Source organism: Leucopleurus acutus (genome assembly GCF_964270905.1).
Source record: "Leucopleurus acutus genome assembly, chromosome: 6".
NCBI classification, from domain to species: Eukaryota; Metazoa; Chordata; class Mammalia; order Artiodactyla; family Delphinidae; genus Leucopleurus; species Leucopleurus acutus.
Genome location: NC_139149.1, coordinates 112,246,837 through 112,269,524, shown reverse-complemented (window position 1 = coordinate 112,269,524; position 22,688 = coordinate 112,246,837). Strand labels below are relative to the sequence as shown.

The window sequence follows — 22,688 nt, the reverse complement described above, 5'->3', positions numbered from 1 at the left end:
CAGAGGGGGCGCCGGCATCCCTCCCACACCCCAGAGCTCTCCCCAGCCCTGCCGCTGCAGGAGCTGTGCTCTCGGACCCGGCCGGCCTGTGCCCATCTGGCATTTGCCCAGCAGCTGCGCTCGCTCACCATGGCCTTGCACCAGAGGCAGCGCCAGTCCTGAAGACGCAGCACGCTGCCACAGGTCTTGTCACACACTGTGCACTTGGCGCTCACGGGCAGGTTCCCCTCCAGCCACTGGTGAGGCATGGCGATCTGCAAGCCACACAGAGACATGCACCGGGGGCGTCCTCACAGCCTCCACGCAGGCCAAGGGGACCCTCAGGCAAAAATGCTCCAAAATGAATTCCACGAGGGGGTGGGGCAGGGTCTGCAGAGCCCTGTCCAGCCCACTGCTCCCTGCCGGCATCCACAACTCACAGGGACTGGCCAGAGCTCGGGGCCCCCAGACACCAGCGTAACCAACCAAGGGAAACCCTGCCCTCACTGTCCTCAAGAAAGAGACTTGAGCACAGGCGGGAGGTGGTGGGCGTGCCTCTCGCCCCGGTGCTAGGAGGGCCGTGCAGGGTCCCCGGGCATACCCCGTCCTCGTCCTCGATGATATCCTTCCCGATGGAGGCCAGCGTGGTCCACTTGCAGTTACTGGTCGCACGCACAGCACAGCGTTTGTGGGCCTTGAACTTACACACTGTGAGAGAATGAACACGTTAACCCTCGGAGCTGCGGCCATGGTCTGGAGTGGACTGCCCTGCTCTCCTGGGAAAGTTGGGAACCAACATATATGGTTAGTTTACTCATAAACGAAACCACCAGGATGCGTGCAGAGACTGCTCACAGGGAGACCAGGCATCCAGCCTGGCCAGGGGGCGGCAGGCTTTCTGTGAAGGGCCGGAGACAAAGCAGCTCAGGCTCCGCGGGCCAACCATTCGGCTCTGTCCCCGTAGCACAAGGGCCGCCGTGGCCACACTTCACATACGGACACTGAAATTTAAGTTTCACGGGATTTTCTGCGTCACAAAACAGTTGCCTTCTTTTGATATTTTTCAACCTTTTAAAATTGTAAAAACCATTCTTAAGCTCACAGGCTGTACGACATCAGGCGGCAGGTGGGAACTGGGCCCGGGGCCACGGTCCACCTCTCTCTGCTCCTGCCCAAGCCCAGGGCTCTATCCTCTAGATCTGGAGGACCATTTACCCAGAGAGGGGCTGAGAGAGACTTTAACTCCTTTTTCCCTGTGTCCTCTAGGTTTCCTCTTTGTGTCTCATTACTACCAATTCCCTTCTTTTTACTTTGTTCCGTTACTACAAATAATAATTTATCAAAGACTCCTGAGCAGGCACAGTAAACAAGGGTGGAGTCATACAAGCCACTCTACTCCTGACTGACCTGAGGGGACTGTGCTTGGATTCCTAAGGCTTTGTCATGTCAAACCTCAGGCCACTCTTCCCAGCGGGAAACTCATCGTTCGTACCTTCACAGGACAGTCCGTGGGACGTGACCCCAGACAGAGCCTCTCGGCACACATTGCAGTAGGTGGGCCTCGCGTGGGAGCAGGCGTACCAGTTGTGCATCCCTGAGAAGTGGTCCATGCTGTACTGGGTAGGCTGCAAACAAAGAACAAAGATGGCAAAGATGAGGCAACCCTCTGACCTCCCTAAACACAGTAACTTGGACGAGATTCAATAAGAAATCAGACAGGGTCACTGCCCGATGGCCCAAAGATGAGCAACAAGCCTTAAGTTTGCAAGGAGCACGCTGAAAAAGTGAGCTCCAGACCGTAACGGCCCAGCATGGGGGACATTCATATGGCAGAATACAAGGGGGAGGGCGACAAAAAGGGAGGGCTTCCTCCCCTAACCTCAAAGTGCTCCCTGCTCTGGACCGTCTTCAGCGCTGCGATCCAGTCTTCCATCTCTTTTCTGTTATCTGCACATAGGATGAGTTTCCTACATGGAGTGATGACCTAGAGAAAGAAACAAGAAACATGCAACATGTCCATGAGCAGAAGACAAATGCTAGCAACTATGAAAACTTTTTAAAAACCTACCTTCACTATATACTTTCTTTTTTCATGAAAAAGTACTGTTTCATTCAGGTATTCAATTGAACAGAACATAAAGATGGTTATCATGGGTCATTAAAAGGCAAGAACAATCTCAAACCAAAAAGACAATCAAATTTAGATTACAGATTCACCAAAATCAACTCAAGTGGACATTTACCAACTATCTACTACTGAGACACGGTAATCAGCCATAGGCAATTTTATTTATTCGTTTATTTATTTATTGCTGCGTTGGCTCTTCACTGCTGCATGTGGGCTTTCTCTAGTTGCAGCAAGTAGGGGCTACTCTTCCTTGCAGTGCACGGGCTTCTCATTGCGGTGGCTTCTCTTTGTTGTGGAGCACGGGTTCAAGGCGCACGGGCTTCAGTAGTTGTGGCGCATGGGCTCAGTAGTTGTGGCTCGCGGGCTCTAGAGAGCAGGCTCAGTAGTTGGGGCGCATGGGCTTAGTTGCTCTGCAGCACGTGGGATCTTCCCGGACCAGGGCTCGAACCCGTGTCCCCTGCATTGGCAGGCAGATTCTTAACCACTGCACCACCAGGAAAGTACCAGCAATTTTTTTTAAAGGAAAAGAAAACACAGTTTCCATTGCACCAAAGAGCTCACAAGCTGACACCTAGCACTTGAACAGTTTAGGGAAGTCTGATCCACAGTTACTGTAGGAATTTCCTGTGCATTTCAAGCCTATCATACATAAATGTTCTTTTAAAAAAACCTTTTACTGTATGACAACAGAACAACAACCAGCTACTACAGTCAGGCCTGAACAATTTAACTAGAAATGAGGTCATGAACCTGGTAATAATCAACAAATGAAAATTATACCTACAACATATAGAGATTTTATAAATCAATAGAAAAAAAGGCTATGAACTTGCATTTCACAAAAGAAATACAAAATGGCTAATAAAGGAATGAAAAGATGCTTAATCACTCTCATCACTGGGGAGCACAAATGAAAACAGCAAACTATTTTTCACCTATCAGATTGGCACAGTTCTTAGAGACAATAATCCAGTGTTGGAAAAGGTGTGAGAGAAGAGAGTTCTCTTCAAGTACTCATAGGAGGGAAACAGAGTATAAACCTTTTAGAGAAAAATTTGACAATGTCTATCAAAATTTTTTTAAGTCAAAACCTTTTACCTAATTATTTTTATAATGCTGTAAAATAGCTACATGGTCCCAAAGTCAAACTGACAAAATAAGGCATTGATTTTATGTGTCCCTCATCCTAGTTCCCTCCCTTCCCGAAAGGCAGCTTGTAAACTAAATAAATACAAGTATGGTTTATCCTCCCATTTGTAAGATACATGCAAATACATGTATATATTCATATTCTCTCTTTTCAAAACAGTAGCATACCACAGACCCTTCTGTCCACTCTCTGCTTTTTTAATTTAATCACAGTTGGCCCTTGAACAGCACAGGTTTGAACTACAAGGGTCCACTTACACGCAGGTTTTTTCCAACAGCAAATATTCCATGACACATGGTTGGCTAAATCCACAGATGTGAACCATGGCTAGGGAAGAACCGCGGCAAAGGAGGGCCGATTATAAATTATACCTGGATTTCCAACTGCGCAGAGGGTCAGGGTCCCTGACCTCTGCGCTGTTCAAGGGTCAGCTGCACACATCCTGGCCATCACTCCTTAGCAAAAGACCGTGATTCCTTATTCTTCCAACAGCTGCCCGGTGCTCCACTGCATAGAAGCACCAGAGTCTGTTCAACCAGTCCCTGTTCACGGAAGGTCTATGTTACTGAAAATCCTTTGCTATTTCAAACAGCAGCACAATGAACAGCCTTTACGTGGATCTTTTCATTTTTTTACTGGGGTATTTCTGGAATAAATTCCTAGAAGTAGAACTGCCCTGACAAAGAATAAATGCATACGTAATTTTGCTGCTATTGCCAAATTTCCCTCCAGTGGGTTTGTACCATTTCGCATTCCCACCAGCAGTGTTAGGAAAATGTCTGCTTCCTCATGGATTCACCTATAAAATATGTTATTTAACTTTTAGATGTTTGCCCATTTTAGAGCTTTAATTTATATAGAAAGATCCAATTTAGGAATACCCAACTTAAGTTATTAGATGATCATGTTTCTGGCTCAGAAAATTTAGAAATAGTATTTTATAGATTATCTCTTCCGTGATTTCCATAAACTACCTACAAAGCTTAATCACAGAAGGGGGTAAATAGAACTGGGTCACAAATGCACGGTGCTGTTCCTTCTTCCACGACCGGGGTAACCACGATAATTCCACGTAGGGACCAGGCTGGGTGTAAAAGAGGTAAGCCTAGGAGAGGGTGCAGGGAGACAGAAAGACAGAACACAGAGGCCTGGAGCAGCCGCGCCCTCCTGGGGTCAGGTGGTGGGAGCTGCTCTTTCACTCCTGGAGAGCACGGCAGGCGGCTGTACCCCACCCTCCCAGCAGACGCAGGCCAAGTGTCTGCTCTGGACATGGGCTCCTAAGGCCATGACAGGCAAGGTTCATACTCACACAGAACTTGCACTGAGGAGAGACAGACAAACCACAAAACAATTTCAGACACTGACAGGAAGCGGGTTATGTGCAAGGGGGCTGGTGGGTGCTCTGGACCAGGTGGTCAGGGAAGGCCGTGGCAGCCTGGCAACCGCCAATGGCCTGGGGTCGGTGTGATAAGGAATTTTCATCAGCATCTGTAAGTCTATAAGATCTCAGCAAACACTTCTTTATAATTCACTCCAGGGTGAGTTTTCATACTTGAACATTTTTATGAGCATAATAAATACAGTTACAGAAAGATAGTACATTTATTTTGCATAACTCAGGGATTTATTAGGAGTTACTATGATATCTACAGAAGAGAACAATGAGATTTTTTATGCCCATCCTATTTTAGGTCTTGACCAACAGATGAATGTCCAAGAACCTGGTTTTCAGCCTTCTTTGTTTAAACTCTTGCGCCTGTTTGAAGATACCTCAGACAGAATCCCACCTGGCCACTGACTGTTTGGGAAACGTTTCCCTTCTGGAAAAGGAGAGGTGTTAGAAGTCACCTGCCAGGGTTGTCACGGGACTGAACGGGGCCAAATGTGCACAGGACCCAGCAGGGGGCCCAACACACCCCTGGTCTGAAGCCCGGTGAGATGTGTAACTTGGAGCAGCTGCCTGTGCCTCCACTTGCTCACCTGAAAACTGGCACTATTAATGGTGCTGTCACATCCTAGCGGTGCTGGGAAGTGTGGGGCAGGGACCACGTAAGGTGCTGAGAACAGCGCCTCGTATGTAAACACCCCACCACCATTACTCTTGGTGCTACTTCAGGCTCTAGGTCCTGACCTTAGGGTATTTTCTCTTTGATGGAACTAAAAGATGGCTTTTCATGTGGGCAAATCTCCCTGAGACCATTCTGGTGCCAAGAGTCCACCTCCCGATCATGAGAATCATCACAGAGGACGCCCATCAAATAAAAACCAACCTCTGCTTCTCTCCGACCACGCCCTGCCACCTTGAGACAGAAGCCGTATTTCTTAGTTGCCCACAAGACGGCTCATCACTCCATTCCCTTGGAGGCTCCGCCTCCCTTTGGTCGCCTGCAAGCTCCTCAAGAGTCCTCCAGCCCTGGGGAAGCTTCATGGGAGAGATGAGGCTGGGAGGGTCTCCTCAGGAGGAAGGGAGAGGGGAGGCTGTTTCTGAGAGAGAAGCCTTGGATAGGACTTCCTACTGAATGAACCCCTTGGTTTTGGAGACACAGCGGGCAGGACAGGACCCAGGAGAGAAGCAGGTGTTGGATGAGTCCGAGGCAGGAAGAAGGCAGGATTCAGGGGAGATGCCCTAAGGAATAATAAGAGTGCCCCTTTGTTTGGGCTGCAGCCAATACTGTAACTCCTAGAAACCAAGGAATGGTGCGAAAAAGCTAGAACTATCTCCAAATCCTAGCCTTCACACAGAAAAGACTTTAGAGACTAAAAGATACTCTAAATTTTTCAAGCAAATTTGTATGGTAAGAAACAGTTCACACAACTCAATGAACTTAGAAGGTAAATGCAAATTAAAAGTAGGGTAATAACGTGAACTTAGAACAAATCAGCGACAGCACAGAGATTCAGCGGGCTAGGTCCATGACTGGAATAAGCAGACGTGGTATTAAGAGACGGAGCAGAGGAATACGATGGGGCGAGAAGACAGCCAGCCACGTGGAAACCCACAAACTCAAGAGTGAAAGCACACCACACACCCTGAAGTCAGAACATGAATGAAACAGAAAGGGTATCCCAGAGGAAGAGCAGAGAAAACAGTGGAAGTATTTCTCACATAATCCTCTGAGGAGGCCAGAAGCACAATAAACAGATCTGAATTCTTAGACACTTGCTGGAATCCTCCTGAGGTAGAAAAACTTAAAAGTCAGTAAGAAGAGAAGCAGACCAACTAACAGGAAAACGGACAAAAGACTTCAACAGTTATCTCACAACAGTTATTTCACAAGTCACCAATAAGGGACACGAAAAGGTGCCCAACTTGATTAGTCATCTGGGAAGCAGAAATTAAAACCCCCCATGTGGTACACCTTTCATGGTGGCTGAGCTAAAAAAAGCGCTCAGTGTCAAAAGACAGTATGGAGTGCTGGCGATGATGCAGAGCAACCAGAACTCTCATGCGGTTCTGGTGGGGATGCAAGTTGGTACAGTCACCCTATGGCTCAGCAATTCCACCCATCGGCCCAACAGAAATACAAACATATCTCCTCGTCGAGACACAGACAAGGACTTCATGGCATCACTACTCTTAAGAGGCCCGTACTAGACATAACCCAAATGCCCTGCATGGGTGAAGTGGATAAATAACCTATAATGTATTAGTACAATGGAATACTGCAGAGCAATGAGAATGAACCACCTATTGCTACATGTAATAATGTGATGAGTTTTACAATGCTGAAAGAAGCCAGACACAAAAATATATATATACTATTCATATAAGTTCATTATGCACGTACAAAGTTAAAAAAAAAAAAAGTAGGGCTTCCCTGGTGGCGCAGTGGTTGAGAGTCCGCCTGCCGATGCAGGGGACACGGGGTTCGTGTCCCAGTCCGGGAAGATCCCACATGCTGCAGAGCGGCTGGGCCCATGAGCCATGGCCGCTGAGCCTGCGCATCCGGAGCCTGTGCTCCGCAACGGGAGAGGCCACAACAGTGAGAGGCCTGCGTACAGCAAAAAAAAAAAAAGTAAAACTAATCTATAGGGTTAGAAGCTAGCTACTTCCAGGAGTTGCTTTTGGGGAGAAGGGTACAAAAGAGAGCTACTGGAGGCTGCTAACGTTCTGTTCCTTGATTCAGAACATTCATCAACCTGTAGATGCTATAATCAATACACTTTTCCATATGTGTGCTATACTTCAGTAAAAGAATATAGAACTCGGAATAAAACTAACCATGTAACTGAATCAAAAGAAAAATGGCAGGCACTTCCCTGGTGGCGCAGTGGCTAAGAATCCGCCTGCCAATGCAGGGGACACGGGTTCAAGCCCTGGGCCGGGCAGATCCCACATGCCGCGGAGCGACTAAGCCCGTGCGCCACAACTACTGAGCCTGCGCTCTAGAGTCCACGAGCCACAACTACTGAGGCCGTGCACCACAACTACTGAGGCCGTGAGTCACAACTACTGAAGCCCACGCACCCTAGAACCCGCGCACCGCAACCACTGAGCCCAGGTGTCGCTACTACTGAAGCCCGCGCACTTTAGGGCCCACGTGCCACAACTACTGAGCCTGCGTGCTGCTACTGAAGCCCGTGCGCCTAGAGCCCACGCTCCACAACAAGAGAAGCCACCGCGATGCGAAGCCCGCGCACTGCGACGAAGAGCAGCCCCCGCCCGCCGCAGCTGGAGGAAGCTGCGCGTGGCAACGAAGACCCAACACAGCACCCCGCACCAAAAAAAAAAAAAAAAAAAAAAAGACAAACGGCATAGCTACCCAGACCCTTGGATAAAGTCTGTTTAGAAAACTAAATGCACAAGAGAGGCAAAAGAAGACAGAAGTGTATACATGAACATGAGAGACTGGCAGAGCTATATTAAAATAGTGGACAGATCTTAAACACAGGAAAAGTGGTCAGCCTTACTCATAAGATAAATGCAACTTAAAATTACAAGATACCTATTTTTTACCTACACAAGTTTGATAACCTGCTCTGTCGAGTCTCATACATCGAGGTGTAAATAAATAAACTCCTACAGGGAACATCTGGTGAAATCTAGCAAACTTTAAAATATACATCTTTGTCATAGCAATAGTGCTTCTACAAATATGCCTTCAGGAGCACTGACATGGAGTGTATACGAGGTAATTCATGAAAGTTCACTGTAAAGACAAAAGGAACAACTGAAATACTGATCAAGGTATGACTGGTAGGATGCTGGCGACATAAACCATGGCACCTTCATATATCGGCAGCCTACACAGCCTTAAACAGACTGAAGCTACTTACTCTTCATGCCCTTACAGGGATCAGCCTCTAAGATACATTGTTAAATGCTCAAAACAAACTGCAGGAATAGTCTGGGTGTACAGGAAAAAGTAACTTAGTCACCTCTGGGAGGGGGCTTCTGAGGGGCTGGGAAACTTACTTTATACCTTTCATCCTTTTGAGCTCTTTACCTTGTGCATGTATTCATTATAATTATTTTAAAAATAAAGCCTTAAGTTTATAATATATGCTAAAAACAAAAAAAAAAGAACTTTTTAAGTTCTATATTTTTTCCTTATTAATTTTTGTTCCCATCCTTTCATAGAAATGATCTTCCGGGAAATATGAGAAAATGCTAGATACTCTAAATGAATCTAAGACACCCAAGTCAGACAAATATCTTCCAATGTCCTGGGAAGAATTAGCCGGGGAGGTTACTAAACCCAGGGCAGTGATCTTTGAGAAATCAAGGAGAAAAAGGAGACATGCTGGAAACACACAGATATGATGTCTCAATGGAGAAGGTGGACGCTTGAGTTACACACACAGGAGCGGACAGGACAGGGAAGCAACCAAGAGGATGTCAGCAGCAGCTCCCCTTGGCTGGGCGCTTGGCAATGCTGGGAAATCTGCTAGGTGTTGACAGGTGTCTGCTTGTCCCAGCTTCCCCACCACGTGATGGAGGAGGTTATCAGGAGAGGAAACTGAGGCCTGCTGAGTGACTTGCCCCAAGTCCCACAAGTAATGAAGCAGGGGGCCAGGACCCTGGGCAGCGGGTCCCCACCTGGATTCCAGGCCAGACTGCCATGTGAGCGATGCCAGGAATGGAGGGGCTGAATGCAGGGAAGGAACCGGCAGTCGCCAAGAGCTCTCCTAGGCTCACTCGGAGCAGGCAACGTCTGGTGCGTTGCATTTCCTTTTTGACAGGAATACTGGCCTGGAGGATCAGTGCAAGGATGACACGGACATCTCACTGAGTCACCTGACCGCTGCCCCTCCCACTCCAACCAGGTTTCCCAAGAGTTCAAAATAGAGGGTGGAGAAATACGATCTGGGGGACGATGACAAGGGCGATCCATGATTCACCAGCAAAGTCCCGTCCAGCAATTCCTCACCACGGATTTGGATGTGCCTCTCATTTGTAAGTGAGACCTTAAATGACAAAAAGATGGAGCTCTTGCAAACTTTGTCACGCTGGGACTACAGGCCAAGCCAAACCACCTTAGCAGTAATAAATGTGAGGCCCTGAGCCTGGGATGGGCCAAAGGCCACAACAAGCAGGGCAAGCAGGCAGGGCAGACATGCAGCCTTGGGTCATCAGATTTCACAGATCCAAAAATAATAAGAGTAACCAGCAGACTTCTGATTCCGGGAAGACGGTTAGACATACTTTTCCTTATTCCTCTGGCTAAGTACAGCTAAAACCCTGGACTTAGATATAAAAAAATATGCAAAGGCTCTGAAGGGTGGAGAGAAGAGGGCCTGAGGAATGACAAGGCACTGAGTTCTCTCGGGTCTCTGTTTGCCCCTGACATCCTAAACATGGAGCTGAAGAAGCCCAGCCAGAAACACCAAGGAGTACAGAAAGAATTTAAAAGCTCACCAAAAGCCTGCCCCCTCCGGCCATGGCTCCAGGAAAGGGGAGCCTAACGAGGCAGAATCAACAGTGGGAGAGCAGCCAATAACCACTCTACTCCAGGCAAACGGAAACAACTGTGGCCCCCACGCCCACCACGAAGGCAGCAATAAGGCTCCAGCATCGGCCACGTGTTGCCCAGAGAACACCAGGTAGGGACTTTCACCCCTGCCAGCCACATCCCCACAGTGTCAGAGGGTATACAGAGGCAAATTCAACATCAACAGCCATTCAGGAAATGCTGATTAAAATCACAATATGACTATACACCTACGAGAATGGCTGAAAGAAAAAAGTGACACCACCAAATGAAGATGTCCAGAAACTGGCGCATACTGGGGGGAATGTACAGCCGCTCTGAAAAACAGTTCGGCAGTTTCTTTAAAAACCAAACATGAAACTACAAGACAACCCTGGGATTACAACTCTTGGGCATTTCTCCCAAGAAATGAAGACCTATGTTCACACAAAAAACCTGTCCATGAACGTTTATAGCAGCTTTATTGATAAGCACCAAAACCTGGAAACAACCCAGATGTCCTTCAGTGGTAAATGATTAAACTCACAGTGGCACACCCATTCCATGAAACACCACTCTGTATAAAAAGAAACTATCATACACACAGTAACCTGCAGGGATCTCCAAAGAGCTCTGCTGGGTGAAAAAGCCAATCCCGAAAGGTTACATACTACCTGATCCCATTTACAGAACATTCTTGAGATAACAAAATTACAGATATACAGAACAGATTGATGGTTGCCAGGGGATAAGAACGGGAGTGGGTGTGGCTATAAAAGGACAACCAGGGGATCCTTGTGGAGGTGGAAACCTGGATCTTAACAGTACCAATATCAACTTCCTGGCTGTGATATTTTACTTTAGTTTTGCAAGATGTTACCAACGGACGGAACTGGGTAAAGGACACAAAGGATCTCTGTATTATTTCAATTCCATGTGAATCTACAATGATCTCGAACTAAAAGGTTTAATTAAAAATAAGTAACCACAATCAACGTTTTCTAATAACTAATATGTTTAAATTAAATGTTAAGCATTCAGAACAATGCTGTATTTCTTAAGAACAGGGGCACGTGTGGTCTCACTCAGCACTGATTAAAAGTATAATCTTACCTTGCTAAAGTCCTTTATTTGTAGGTGGCACAAACTCATGCAATTCACATCTGATTTGCCAAGGAAATATTATGCGGACACACCCTGGGTACATAATCTCAAAGAAAACGAAATTGGGTCCTCCCCACGTGACATGAGGGTCACAGTGCTCGCTGTTTTCCGGCTGTGACACTTGGGCTGGTAGTCACACCTGCACAAGACAGAGCACCGGAAATGGCAGGACTCGCTTCTGTACACAACAGTGCTTGAGAAATCAGTGAAGCCACACCTTACGTCAGCTGTGAACCTCAGTCCTGCCTGCAAACAGCTCTGTACTTCTGGGGTGGGCCGGCCCCAACGCCCGCAGACAGCAGGTACTCTCCGGGAGCAACCAGAAACACCCTCAAGACAAGCTGCCCCGCCGCTCCAGACCCACAGATCCCACTGCCCACCGGACAGGCCCACGCACACACCAAAACAAGTCCTCCCACCAACTGCCCACCACCCCCGGAGGCCTCAACCTCACCTCCTCTCCCATGCTCAACCCTCATCTGGAGGTTCCAAATTCTTCCTTTCTTCTCAGAAATAAATTCAGTCACTCTTCCGTTCCAACAAACAAACAAGATCCCTGTTCCCCTGGAGCTTACATTCAAATTCAGACAGGAAATAAATACTATAATAAAGAAGTAAATTATATAGCACAGAGAGTAGTACTGGTGATAAAGTCTATGGGGAGAGGAGAGAGACCAGAAGAAGGAGGTCAGGAGACTGAGGTAGGCCTCACTGGAAAAGACTGGAAGGGTGTGGAAGAGAAGAGCCTGAAGCAGGAGCGCGGCCAGTGGCTGGAGCGAGTGAGCCGGGGAGAGAGGTCGCTGGGGAGAGAGGCCGGGCAGCCTGGAGAAGCGACAGGGCCCAGAGTGCCCCGGGGGCACCTGTAAGAGCTCTGGCTTTTAGCCCCAGTGAAATGGGGGCCGTGGAGCTTTTGAGCAGAAGGCTGACATCTGACTTGGGTTTAAAAAGCATCATTCTGGTTGCATTATTGAAAACTGGGCGTAGCAGGTAGGGCAGAAGTCGGGAAACCTTGTGGGAGCGTGCTCAGCAATCCCATCAAGAGATGAAGGGGAGGGGAGAGCGGGACTCTGACGCCTCCTGAAGACAAGCGGTTTCCTGACAGAATGTACAGACAGGAGCCACAAAGACCCCTGGAGCAGCGGGGGAGAGGCCGCCACCCTGGGAGGGGAAGGCTCTGAGCCGGCTCGGCAGCTGGGAGCCGGGGTGGGGGGTGGGGGGCAGCAGTGCAATTCTGGACGTGCTGGGCTTGGGGTGTCTATCCAGATGCTGGGCATGGCCAAGATTTTATCTCATTCATGAGACTTCATCACCTTGCCATCAGCCTGGCTACATTATAAAAGGAAATAACATCACTCACAAGTTACCACTGTTGGCGGGTCGCTTAAAAAATTTAAAGTTTTGCAGAGCAATTTGACAATATCTCATCAAGCTAAAGACGTGCACACCTGGCAATTCTACCCTTAGAAGCACACTCTAAAGAAACTCGTGCTGTGTGCCCAGGAAGACTAGTATAAGACTGTTCCCGGCAGCGCTGTCTGCAAGGCTGAAATCTGGGAAACAAGTCGACGTGGGACACGTCATACACTGGACCCCAATGTAAGCCACAAAAACAACCCTGGAGCATCGTGAGCCTCAACTCACTGTACCTGCGAAAAGTTCTGAGGCTCATGGTCCCACTCCCTGGAAATTCTGATTTAATTCTAGAAATCAGGAATCTGTCATTTTAAACCTTGAACCACTTAACTAAAGATGAATGTATCCACATGGATAAAATTCAGAAACGCAATACTGGGTGAGAAAAAAGCAAGCTGCAGGAGATGTGTAGTGTGACACCATTTATTAGAAGTTTTTAAACTGATTAAACAATACTATGTATTGTTTATACCTACATATATGAGCAGAGAAAGTATAAAAAAGGACGCAAACAAATGATAAACCGCAAACTCAGAATGGGGGTGACCTCAGGGGAGGGAGGGCAGGAAGGGAACGGGATAAGAAAGGGAATATAAAGGACTCCAAGTACATCCATAATGTTTCTTTCTCGGGCTGGGAAGTGTACACAGTTGTTCACTATGTTACTTTTTGAATGCCTGAAATATTTAATAATTTTTTAAAATGTTAAATGTTTTGGCACAAAAATATGCTAAAATATCCAAGCTAGGGCTAGAGACATACACTATGTTTTGTACTTATAGTTTATAGTATTTACACACACACATACAGAGTACGTACAATTTACTGTACTTATGGTTTACAGTATAAATTTATAGTTTGCCTTGTGGTTATAGCTTAGCCCCACAGAAGGGAATTATGTCAGCCTGCAGACAGATTCTGCTGGTAAAACCGGGGAATCTCCAGCAGCCTGAACTTGGCGATCATGCGTTCATTCACTCACCACACAGAACGCCCCCCTCCGGGCACTCGCGTGGCAGTCACACTCCCCGCCCACCTCTGCTGGCTGCCATGCACTTCATAGCAGACACAACTGTTCCTAATTTGCCTCTCAAATTTCTTATCTCAAAGTAGATTTCTGAATCCTAAAAGAGCTGGCTGAGTGTGTGAAAATGAAGTTGATGCTTTATGAAGGGAGAAAGGGGGAGGCGCGCTGGCTGGACGGCTCAGAACAAAGCTTTTAGAGACCAAAAAAAAACCTTCTCTCCCAACACACCCCCTGGTCAACCACTGGGGTGGCAGCTACCAGAAGCTAACATCAAACCCCAGAAAATTCCTTTTTGAGGATTCTCAAAGCACACAGAGACACACATCCTGCTGCTCAAAGGCCAAGCGAGCTCAGTAAGCCCAGTGATAGAATGAGAGGTGTGGAGAGAGGACAGTACAGCACAGCAGTTACAACAGACTGAGCCATCAGAGGGACACTGGGACAGATGCCTTGTCCCTCTAGTCCTCAGCTTCTTAACCTCAGGGTCACGGCCCCGGTGAATGAGAGAGGCCGTTATTGCTGTTCGTGCCTGGAGCTGTCACCTGCTGTCCTCCAGCAGGAAGGCGCTGGTCCGAAGGCCAGCACAGCTCAGGGCATGTGAGGCAACGATGAGAGCAAAAGGCTGGCTCCCCAGCTGCTCCCACAGAGAGACGGCAGTCAAAGCAGACACCTGGGTACAAGAGACACCCAGCAGCCCATGGGGGCATCTGGTCAACACGTGCCTGAAGCGCCATCTGACGCCACTGGGCAAAAATCACCCGCATCTACGGGCAGACTACTTGAGGCTCCGTGGTACTTGGGGATCTGGGTGAAACTTCTCCTGTGACAAAGCTCAGACAACAGGAATTCATCACCGAGAAGCTTATCCGACCTGCAGGCTTTCTACTCGGCCAGGTGGTGACCAAAGAGCATTTCTAGCATGTGGGTGAAGTCACACCACCAAGCCTACGGCTTTAAAAATCCCAGCCTTCTGCTTCCAAGAAATAGAAGACATAAATCAGCCCTCTAGAGGTACTTACAATAACCTACAATTCACTCCACTTACTTCATTCTAAATCCTTATAATTTTAACTTCTTCCCCACGCAGCTTCCCACAGCCTCATCACCCACCATCACCTGGAACTCTTACCTTCCACTCTTCCCTCTTTCAGAACGTTTTCCAACTGCTCAAAATGGATCAGAATTGAAGCGGCCCAGCAAAAACAAAACTCAAGTTTTAAAGCCGATGGGCAAGAACCTGTGGGTCACCAAAGTAGACCAGAGACGCAGAGAAGCCCATCAGCACGGCGCAGTTTAGCCACCGACCCAAAGAGGAGCAAAGGGGCCGTGTCCACACAGGGTTAGGAACCTGGAAACACTCGGCTAAATATAGCTCCCCGGTCCACGGGGCTTGGAAAGGTGGCCAAGAATAAGCATCTGGCACGCTCAGTCATTTCTGTCACTTCCTGTTACTCACGTCCTGCCGTTCCGATGCTGCCCGAAACACTGAGTTCGCCATACACAATCCCCACCTGGAAGCCCCGATATACAAACTATTCACGACAGCTGGGATGTGCGTAGACAAGGGACTTCCTCACACGGTATCATACGAAACACAAAAATAGACACCACCACGCAAACAAGCTCCTGGAGGGCCCTGTGGGAAAGCAGCCCAGGATGCTGGTCCAGACACCCAGGCTCCCCGCCCTGCATCTGCCCTCCAGAGAGGAACCAGGCCTCGACTGCTGATGGGACACCCTCCTCTCTGAAGCTGCACCTCACCTCCAGTCACAGGGCAGCTTTGGGGGCAAAGAGGGGTCCCCACCACCACTGCTACTTGACCTACCCGGGGGCCCAAGGCATTCAGTCAAAGCCAAGCACCCTCTTCCCTGCCCACCTGCCAGCCCTCCTGAGGACACTGGCCACAGGGACTGCAGGACGCCCAGGCAGGGAGCAAAGCCAACTGGGCCACAGGTCAAACTCACATGTAACTTACCAGAAGACAGATTTTTCAAAAGGAACAAAAAGTAAGATGAAGCAAAAAGTAAAAGTTATACCTACAACTGAAATGGGATGACAGTATTTCAAGTTACTCATCTAGTCAACATTTCAACGGTGCTTCATTAGCTTTGAAATGTGTTCAACGTGAGGGAAACCTTGGAGATGAGAGGCGGCCCTGAGCAGGGTGGCAGAGGCAGAGAGCCCCTGGGGGGAGGGGTACCATGGCCCACGAAGGGCACCCAGGTATGGGGGTGGTGCCCCAGAGGCGGGAAACAGGAGACGGCAAGCAGAAGGCAAAATACAAACAAACAAAATCTAACACGCCTCCAATAGCAAAACGCTAGAAACAGCCTAGATCTCCAAAAACTGGGGAGTGGTGAAATACATAAATAATGACATGTTTCATACGGTGGGATACCATTTAGCCAATTTTAAAAAGGGCGACGACAGTGCACATTTATGTACAGAGATGTTCATAAGATAATAAATTTTAAAAGCAGGCTACAAATTAGTATGCATAATTGGTCCGATTTTTTGTAAAAACTGAAGTGTATGTACTGATATTCACAGGAAAATGCCTAAATCTATGTCTATATCAGGGTCTCTGAACCCCAGCACTACTGACCCTCTGGGCCCAATAATTCTTTGTTGCAGGGACTGTCCCCCCCAGCACTGGAGGATGCTGAACAGCATCCTTGAACACGCCAGTAGCATGCCCTCAACAACCCCCTCACCTAGGTGTCACACGCCACAACGTCTCCAACTGCCAAATGTCCTTCTGTGGGCGAACCTCACCTCCCCACTCCTTAGTCCCGCCCATGTTTGAGAACCACAGGGCTCTACAACAGTGTTTGCATCTATGATCTCAGTGATAAGACTACTGAGTGTTTATTGTTCATTTTGGTTATGTGTGCTTAATTATTTATAAGGAATGGGCTATTTGTATAAAAAACCGAATAAAAGAACAATCTGAGCACTGGTAAAACATTACAGGTGTTTTTGCTATAATGTAAAATTTGAGTTGCTGAAAATCCTCACATTCTACAAAAGTGCACAATAAAAATTTTAAGCCTCGTGGGAAAGGATGAGCTGGAGCAGACCACTCAAAACCTAGGCAATGCTGTAGCCAAGCGTTAACAGAACAAGAATCTTAATAAAAACACTAGTACTGTACAAACTTTAAAGTACATAAGGAAATACTACAGTAAATATAGAACTTTACTTTTGAAAAAAATGAAGGAGCTTCATGGATGGAAGCTGCTGCAGCTGAGTTACAGATCAGAGACAGGCAAAGCGCACAGAGACCAAGACTCAATAAGCAAGTTGCAGGCAGAGCCTGCAGGCCTCGAGGGCAGGGCTGTGCTCCTCCCTGGCTGGCCGTGCTGGGTCAGGACACTTTTTGTTACGGAAACACACCACAGCAGAAAGGACTTTAACTGCATCTCCCTCTTGGTTACTGCACAAAATGAACGATTAGCTCAAACACCTAGAATTATTATTATCCCAGTGATAATGAACTCTAAACCAAAGTACCCTGGCAGTGGGTCCTGAAGGGATGTGAGGACGGAGGGAGTAGAATGGGAGTGCCTTGGCAATCTAATCTAGAGGCCACCATGCTGTCACAATTTATCTGTTTTCCTCTGGGATTATTTGATGATAAATCTGCATATACCCAGGTGTATCCACAGTAACCGTACAGTTAACAACTATCAAGGGAAGGGGAGGGGAGGGGAGGGGAGGGGAGGGGAGGGGAGGAGACGCATAGCAACCTCTATAGTCCAAGGTCTGCCTGCCATGCACTTTTCTGATCACTGAAGGTCAAGCTGATTAGGCAGTCAGACTTCCAAGAGCAAAGTGGCCTGAGGTAAGAACACCTGCATCTGCTGACTCGCCAGGTGTCCGTCCCTGGGACAAAGTCTTGTGCACATCTTTACTGATGACCTGATCTCAGGCTGTTTGTTAAGTAAACCACAGACTAGCTACCAGGCAGCATGCCATGCCGCCAGAAACAAACAAAACACCGAAGGAAAAAACAAGGTTTACAAAGAATTTATTAAAGGGCATGTTTATATTACACTTCTGTGTTTAAAATATATATATTTCAAGGAAGGGACACACATAGGCTGGAAAACTGGAAGTTGACACCTCAGGTTTTTTTCTTTTCCTTCTGGTTTTCTGTATCTTCCAAAATGTCTACAGTAAGGGGTATTTTTAAATTATCTATGTTTCTTTTTTTCCTACAAAATCAACATCTGGGACAAAAACTACTAGTTGCCTACACAACTAGCATTTTCCCTTCTTCCTCATGAACTGACCTTGCTGTTCCTGATGGCCCCTAGCTCGGCCTAGCTGACAGAGCACGTTCCACCGCCCCTGACCTAGGGACACAAAAGAGGTACACAAGCTGACGTGCTGGGGCTGGTGGGGGGACCTCCCAGGAAAGCTCTTTGAGAGGATGACACAGTGGCAGCCTCTGCCCACCCGCTCCTTGCGGCCCCTGCTCCTGGCATTTGGCCCCCGGGAGGGGCCCTGAGACCCTGCCGACTGTGGGGCTCCAGACTGGCTAAGCCTGCTGGGCCCTAGTCTTTTCAAGGAGAAAAAAACAAACCTCTGCCGTATTTAAACCACTGTCACCTGGGTTTTCTGTTAAACACCCCAGACCTAAACTGAATTAAGACTACCATCTCTATCATCACACAGAGAAGAAAACCATGGCACAGAGACTGAGCCTTCTTCACGCTCCAGGTAAAGAACTTGATTTACTTCGTTACATGAGAACTGAAAACTGTCCACTCAAATGGCAGCAGCACCAAGGGAGCCTGATTTAACAGAGTAACAGTAAGGCTGAAATAATGACACCACAAATCAAATCTGACGACTTCCATCAGGGCTGGGCAAACTTTGGCCTGCCACCTGTTCTTGAAATAAAGTTTTATTAGAACACAGCCACACCTGTTCATTTATGTACTGTCTCTGGCTGCTGCAGACAGCCACAAAGACCCAACAGCCGCCAAGGCCTGAAATGCCTGGCCCTTTAGAGAACTTTGCTGCTGACCTCTGATATACGTCATTCCATACATCTTAGGAGGAACATAAAGAGAATTTGCTATATATAAGAGAGATAAATAACAAGGACCTACTGTATAGCACAGGGGACTATATTGAATATCCTGTAACAACCTACAATGGAAAAGAATCTGAAAAAGAATGGATATATGTCAATATGTATAACTGAATCACTTTGCTGTACACCTGAAACTAACACAACACTGTAAATCAACTACACTTCAATTCAAAACTGTTTAAAAAAAAAAAAGAATTTGATGTGAAGGTGTTAAATGCAATTTGCTGCATAAAAGATGGAATTTGCACCTTGTCCCTTTTCTGACTCTGGTTCCTCTAAGGAGGGGGTCTCTGCTCTGTTCCCAGAGGAATCCCTGAGTGCCTGGCAGATAGTATGCACTCAATAAATAATGACGGAATGGAACACTTGCCCTTAACATGAAGGGTCACCTCTGAAAACTGTGTTCATATGCTCACACTTACTAAGCAATGTAGGATGAAAAACCTTACAAAGTGAAAACTACCACAACAATATATACTTCTGCAAATCTCCCCTAACACCCCCTCCCCCATTTTATCTGGACTATTTCAATGTAGTTTACCCAGTGGGTTGAGGATTCCCAGGTTCTCTGACCTTACTGTGACTCACTCTGGGAGATAAAAGGTCTGGGAAAATGACCACATCTCACGCTGAGGTCACACTGCTACATACGTGAGGATGCTCTCAAGTTTTGATCCCAGCAAAGGACTAGGCCAGCAGGAGAAGAAACCGAGGTGTGGGTCCTTTCAGCCCCTCCCCAGTCCCCTTGGGTGGGGACCCTGGCAGTGAGATGGCCTCACCACCACCACCCCCAGGCAATGAAAGGGGTGGTAACCCCTCCTCTCAGAACTGATTCTAAGGAAAATGTCTTCAGACATGTTACCACTGCATTAAAAAAGTAAACACCACAACGTGAAGGTTTCCAATTTGATGGTATGAAGCAAAGCTGGAGGAGGAGACGAGGTGAGGACGGCTGGACCCGAGCTGCTTCGCGCACAGCTCACAGCCATCACGTGGTCCTGCTTGGGTTCAGCCGGAAGGTGAGGTCACAGACTTGCACAAGTGCCCGTGACGGGACAACCATCTGTTCTAACCCCATGTCACACACTAGGCGACGGATGCCCAGAGAGGGAAGGTTGCTCCCCAAGGCCACACAGCTTGTAGGAGGCAGAGCCAGGACCAGAAGAAGATGGCCAACACGTGTCCAGGGCACATCGTGGCCTGTGGAGCTCCCTCCTGGAGGGATGAAGTGCCCACCGACCTTGGGGTTCAGGGGAGCTGTGCCGGCTGGCACGTGGATGCGGCACTCTAACTAACACGGCAGGCCGTGTCCTTCAAATCTAGACCCAGGATGGAGACAGGACCCTGAGAAGCACAGCCCTTGTTCTCAGCTCCCAGTTCTGCCAAGGGAGCCCCGGTTCCCACACCCAACCTCTGTAGCTGCACTGTAGGCGCACAAAGACCCAGACCCTAAGATGCAAAGGGGGGAGTGAGCACTAGACCCCCTTCCAGTGCCAGGACCTGAATGGAGTACACAGCCACAGCGCTCATGTCCTCTCAGAGATGCCCAGTCCAGACTACCTGCTCTCTCTCACTCCCTGACTAATGTACTCAGTCCAGGGCTGTCACTAGTAAGCAGCCCAGGACAGGGCATCTCAGACCCATCCCAGCCAGGCAGGTAGGTCACAGGCAAGGTGACTTTCAGGATAATCCCCCCTCACCTACAACCACTCCCCCTCAACTTTAGACAGTTTACCCCTTTCCTCTGACCAAGCTTCCTATATTCCTCTGGTATTTCAAGTATATTTCAAAAATGAAAAGAAGTAATTCCAACCACAGGATTCAACATTTAAAAAAAAAAAAAAAACCCAAGACAGAAAAAGGTTGAAGATATTTCTTCCCTCGGCAAGCCCTGACTCAGAGGGTCTGTCTACCAGAGCTGTGGACACATCCCCATGTATCTGGACAGCTGCAGTGGAAGCGCAAGGCATGCGGTCAGCCGAGGCCAGCTGGCCTGACTCAGGAGCCACCTCCCCTTGTCATGACACAGCTATGACACAGTCCCATGTGGATGGAGGAGCGAGAAGTTTCACAGAGATGCCGAGGGATGGAGACACAGCAACAACAAACCAATCAACCCAACAAATATTTCTAGAACGCCTACTTTGTGCCAGCATGTCTCAGGGTGCTAGAATGGAGAGAGTCAGCAAGCCCCTCTCCCTCCAACAGAGAGAAATTGGAGGGGAAAAGGAGTACGTAAAATGTCAATGTAGACAAGAAACAAAAAACCTGAGGAGCCTATATCCATTTAAAAATTTAATTTATTATCAAAAATTTCAAAAGGTATTATCGAAAACCTTCCCAAATAGAGAGATCCACACCTAGTTTCACTGGTAAGTTTAGCAAAAATTTAAGAAAGAAGTAACATCAAACTGTATCAGAAAACAGAGGGAGGAACAATGATCCTCCTTGTTTTATAATACTAGCTTACATGTTTTATAAAGCCAGCTTACTCTAAGTGCCAAAACCTGACAAAAACAAAAAGATTACAGATCAGTATCTCTCACAGATAGAGATGCAAAAACCCCTAACAAAATAACAGCAAACTGAATCCAATAATAAGTAAAAGGATAATACATCATGAGGAAACAGGGTTTATGCCAGGAATGCGAGGTTGGTTTAACGTTGGAAAATCAGTCAATTTCATTTCTCCTTTTAACATAATAAAGGAGAAAATCCATATGATCACTTCAACAGATACCAGAAAAGCATCTGATGAAATTCAACACCCATTCATAACAAATATTCTCAACAAACAGGAAAATCCTCAAAGTGATAGAGGCTACGTAAAAAAGCCTACAGCTAACATCATACTTAACAGTGAAGAGCTTAACTGTTTCCTGTTAAGACTCAAAGAAATGAAAGGATTTCTGCTTTCACTCCTTCTATTCAACATTGCACTGGCAGTCCAAGCTTTTGCAATGAGACAAGAAAAAGAAATATAAGGCATTTGGGTCAGAAGGACATAAAGCTGTCCCTACTTTGCAGATGATATGACTGCTTACATAGAAATTTCTGGGGAATCTACAACAACTACTAGAACTATGAAGTTATTTTCCAAGACCACAAAAGCCATTGTTTGCAGCAAACAATTGGAAAATATTTCTATTTAATTTATTTAATAGGCACAAAATACAAACTACACAGAAATTAATCTAAGAAAAGACATTAAATATATCTGAAAGGGCTTCCCTGTGGTGCAGTGGTTGAGAGTCCGCCTGCCAATGCAGGGGACACGGGTTCGCACCCCGGTCCGGGAAGATCCCACATGCTGCGGAGTGGCTGGGCCCGTGAGCCATGGCCACTGAGCCTGTGCGTCCGGAGCCTGTGCTCCGCAATGAGAGAGGCCACAACAGTGAGAGGCCCACGTACCGCAAAAAAAAAAAAAAAAAAAGATATCTGAAAACTACAAAACTACTACTGAAAACTACAAAACTTTGCTGGGAGAAATTAAAGAAGACCTAAATAAATACAGAGATATATCATGTTCATGGGAAAACCCAATGTTATTTACACATCAATTCCCTCCAAACTGATTTATAGATTCAATGCAACCTCAGTCAAGATTCCAGCAGGCCCTTTTTAAATAGGAACTGACCAATTAATTTTTATTTACATAAAAATGCGAAGGGTTTTGAATAACCAAAGCAATTTTAAGAAAGAAAAACAGAGTTAAGAGGGCTTGAGTCTGATTTCAACACTTACTGTAAAGTAACAGTAATCAAGAAAGTGTGGAGTTAGGATAGGGGCAGACATAGATCAACGGAACAGAA

The 22,688-nt window shown here is 47.2% G+C and overlaps 1 protein-coding gene across 2 annotated transcripts in view; it reads right to left on the bottom strand.

Moving 5' to 3' along the window:
• DGKD (diacylglycerol kinase delta) overlaps positions 1–22,688 on the bottom strand; it is an 82,649-nt gene that overhangs the window by 36,344 nt on the left and 23,617 nt on the right. For both annotated transcript variants that reach the window (XM_082841212.1, XM_082841213.1), the window contains exons 3-6: positions 1,859–1,963; positions 1,472–1,604; positions 581–687; positions 129–254 (exon numbers count right to left, since the gene is read on the bottom strand). In XM_082841212.1, the coding sequence (XP_082697338.1) occupies positions 129–254; positions 581–687; positions 1,472–1,604; positions 1,859–1,963 (471 nt within the window). The remainder of the gene's footprint in view (positions 1–128; positions 255–580; positions 688–1,471; positions 1,605–1,858; positions 1,964–22,688) is intronic.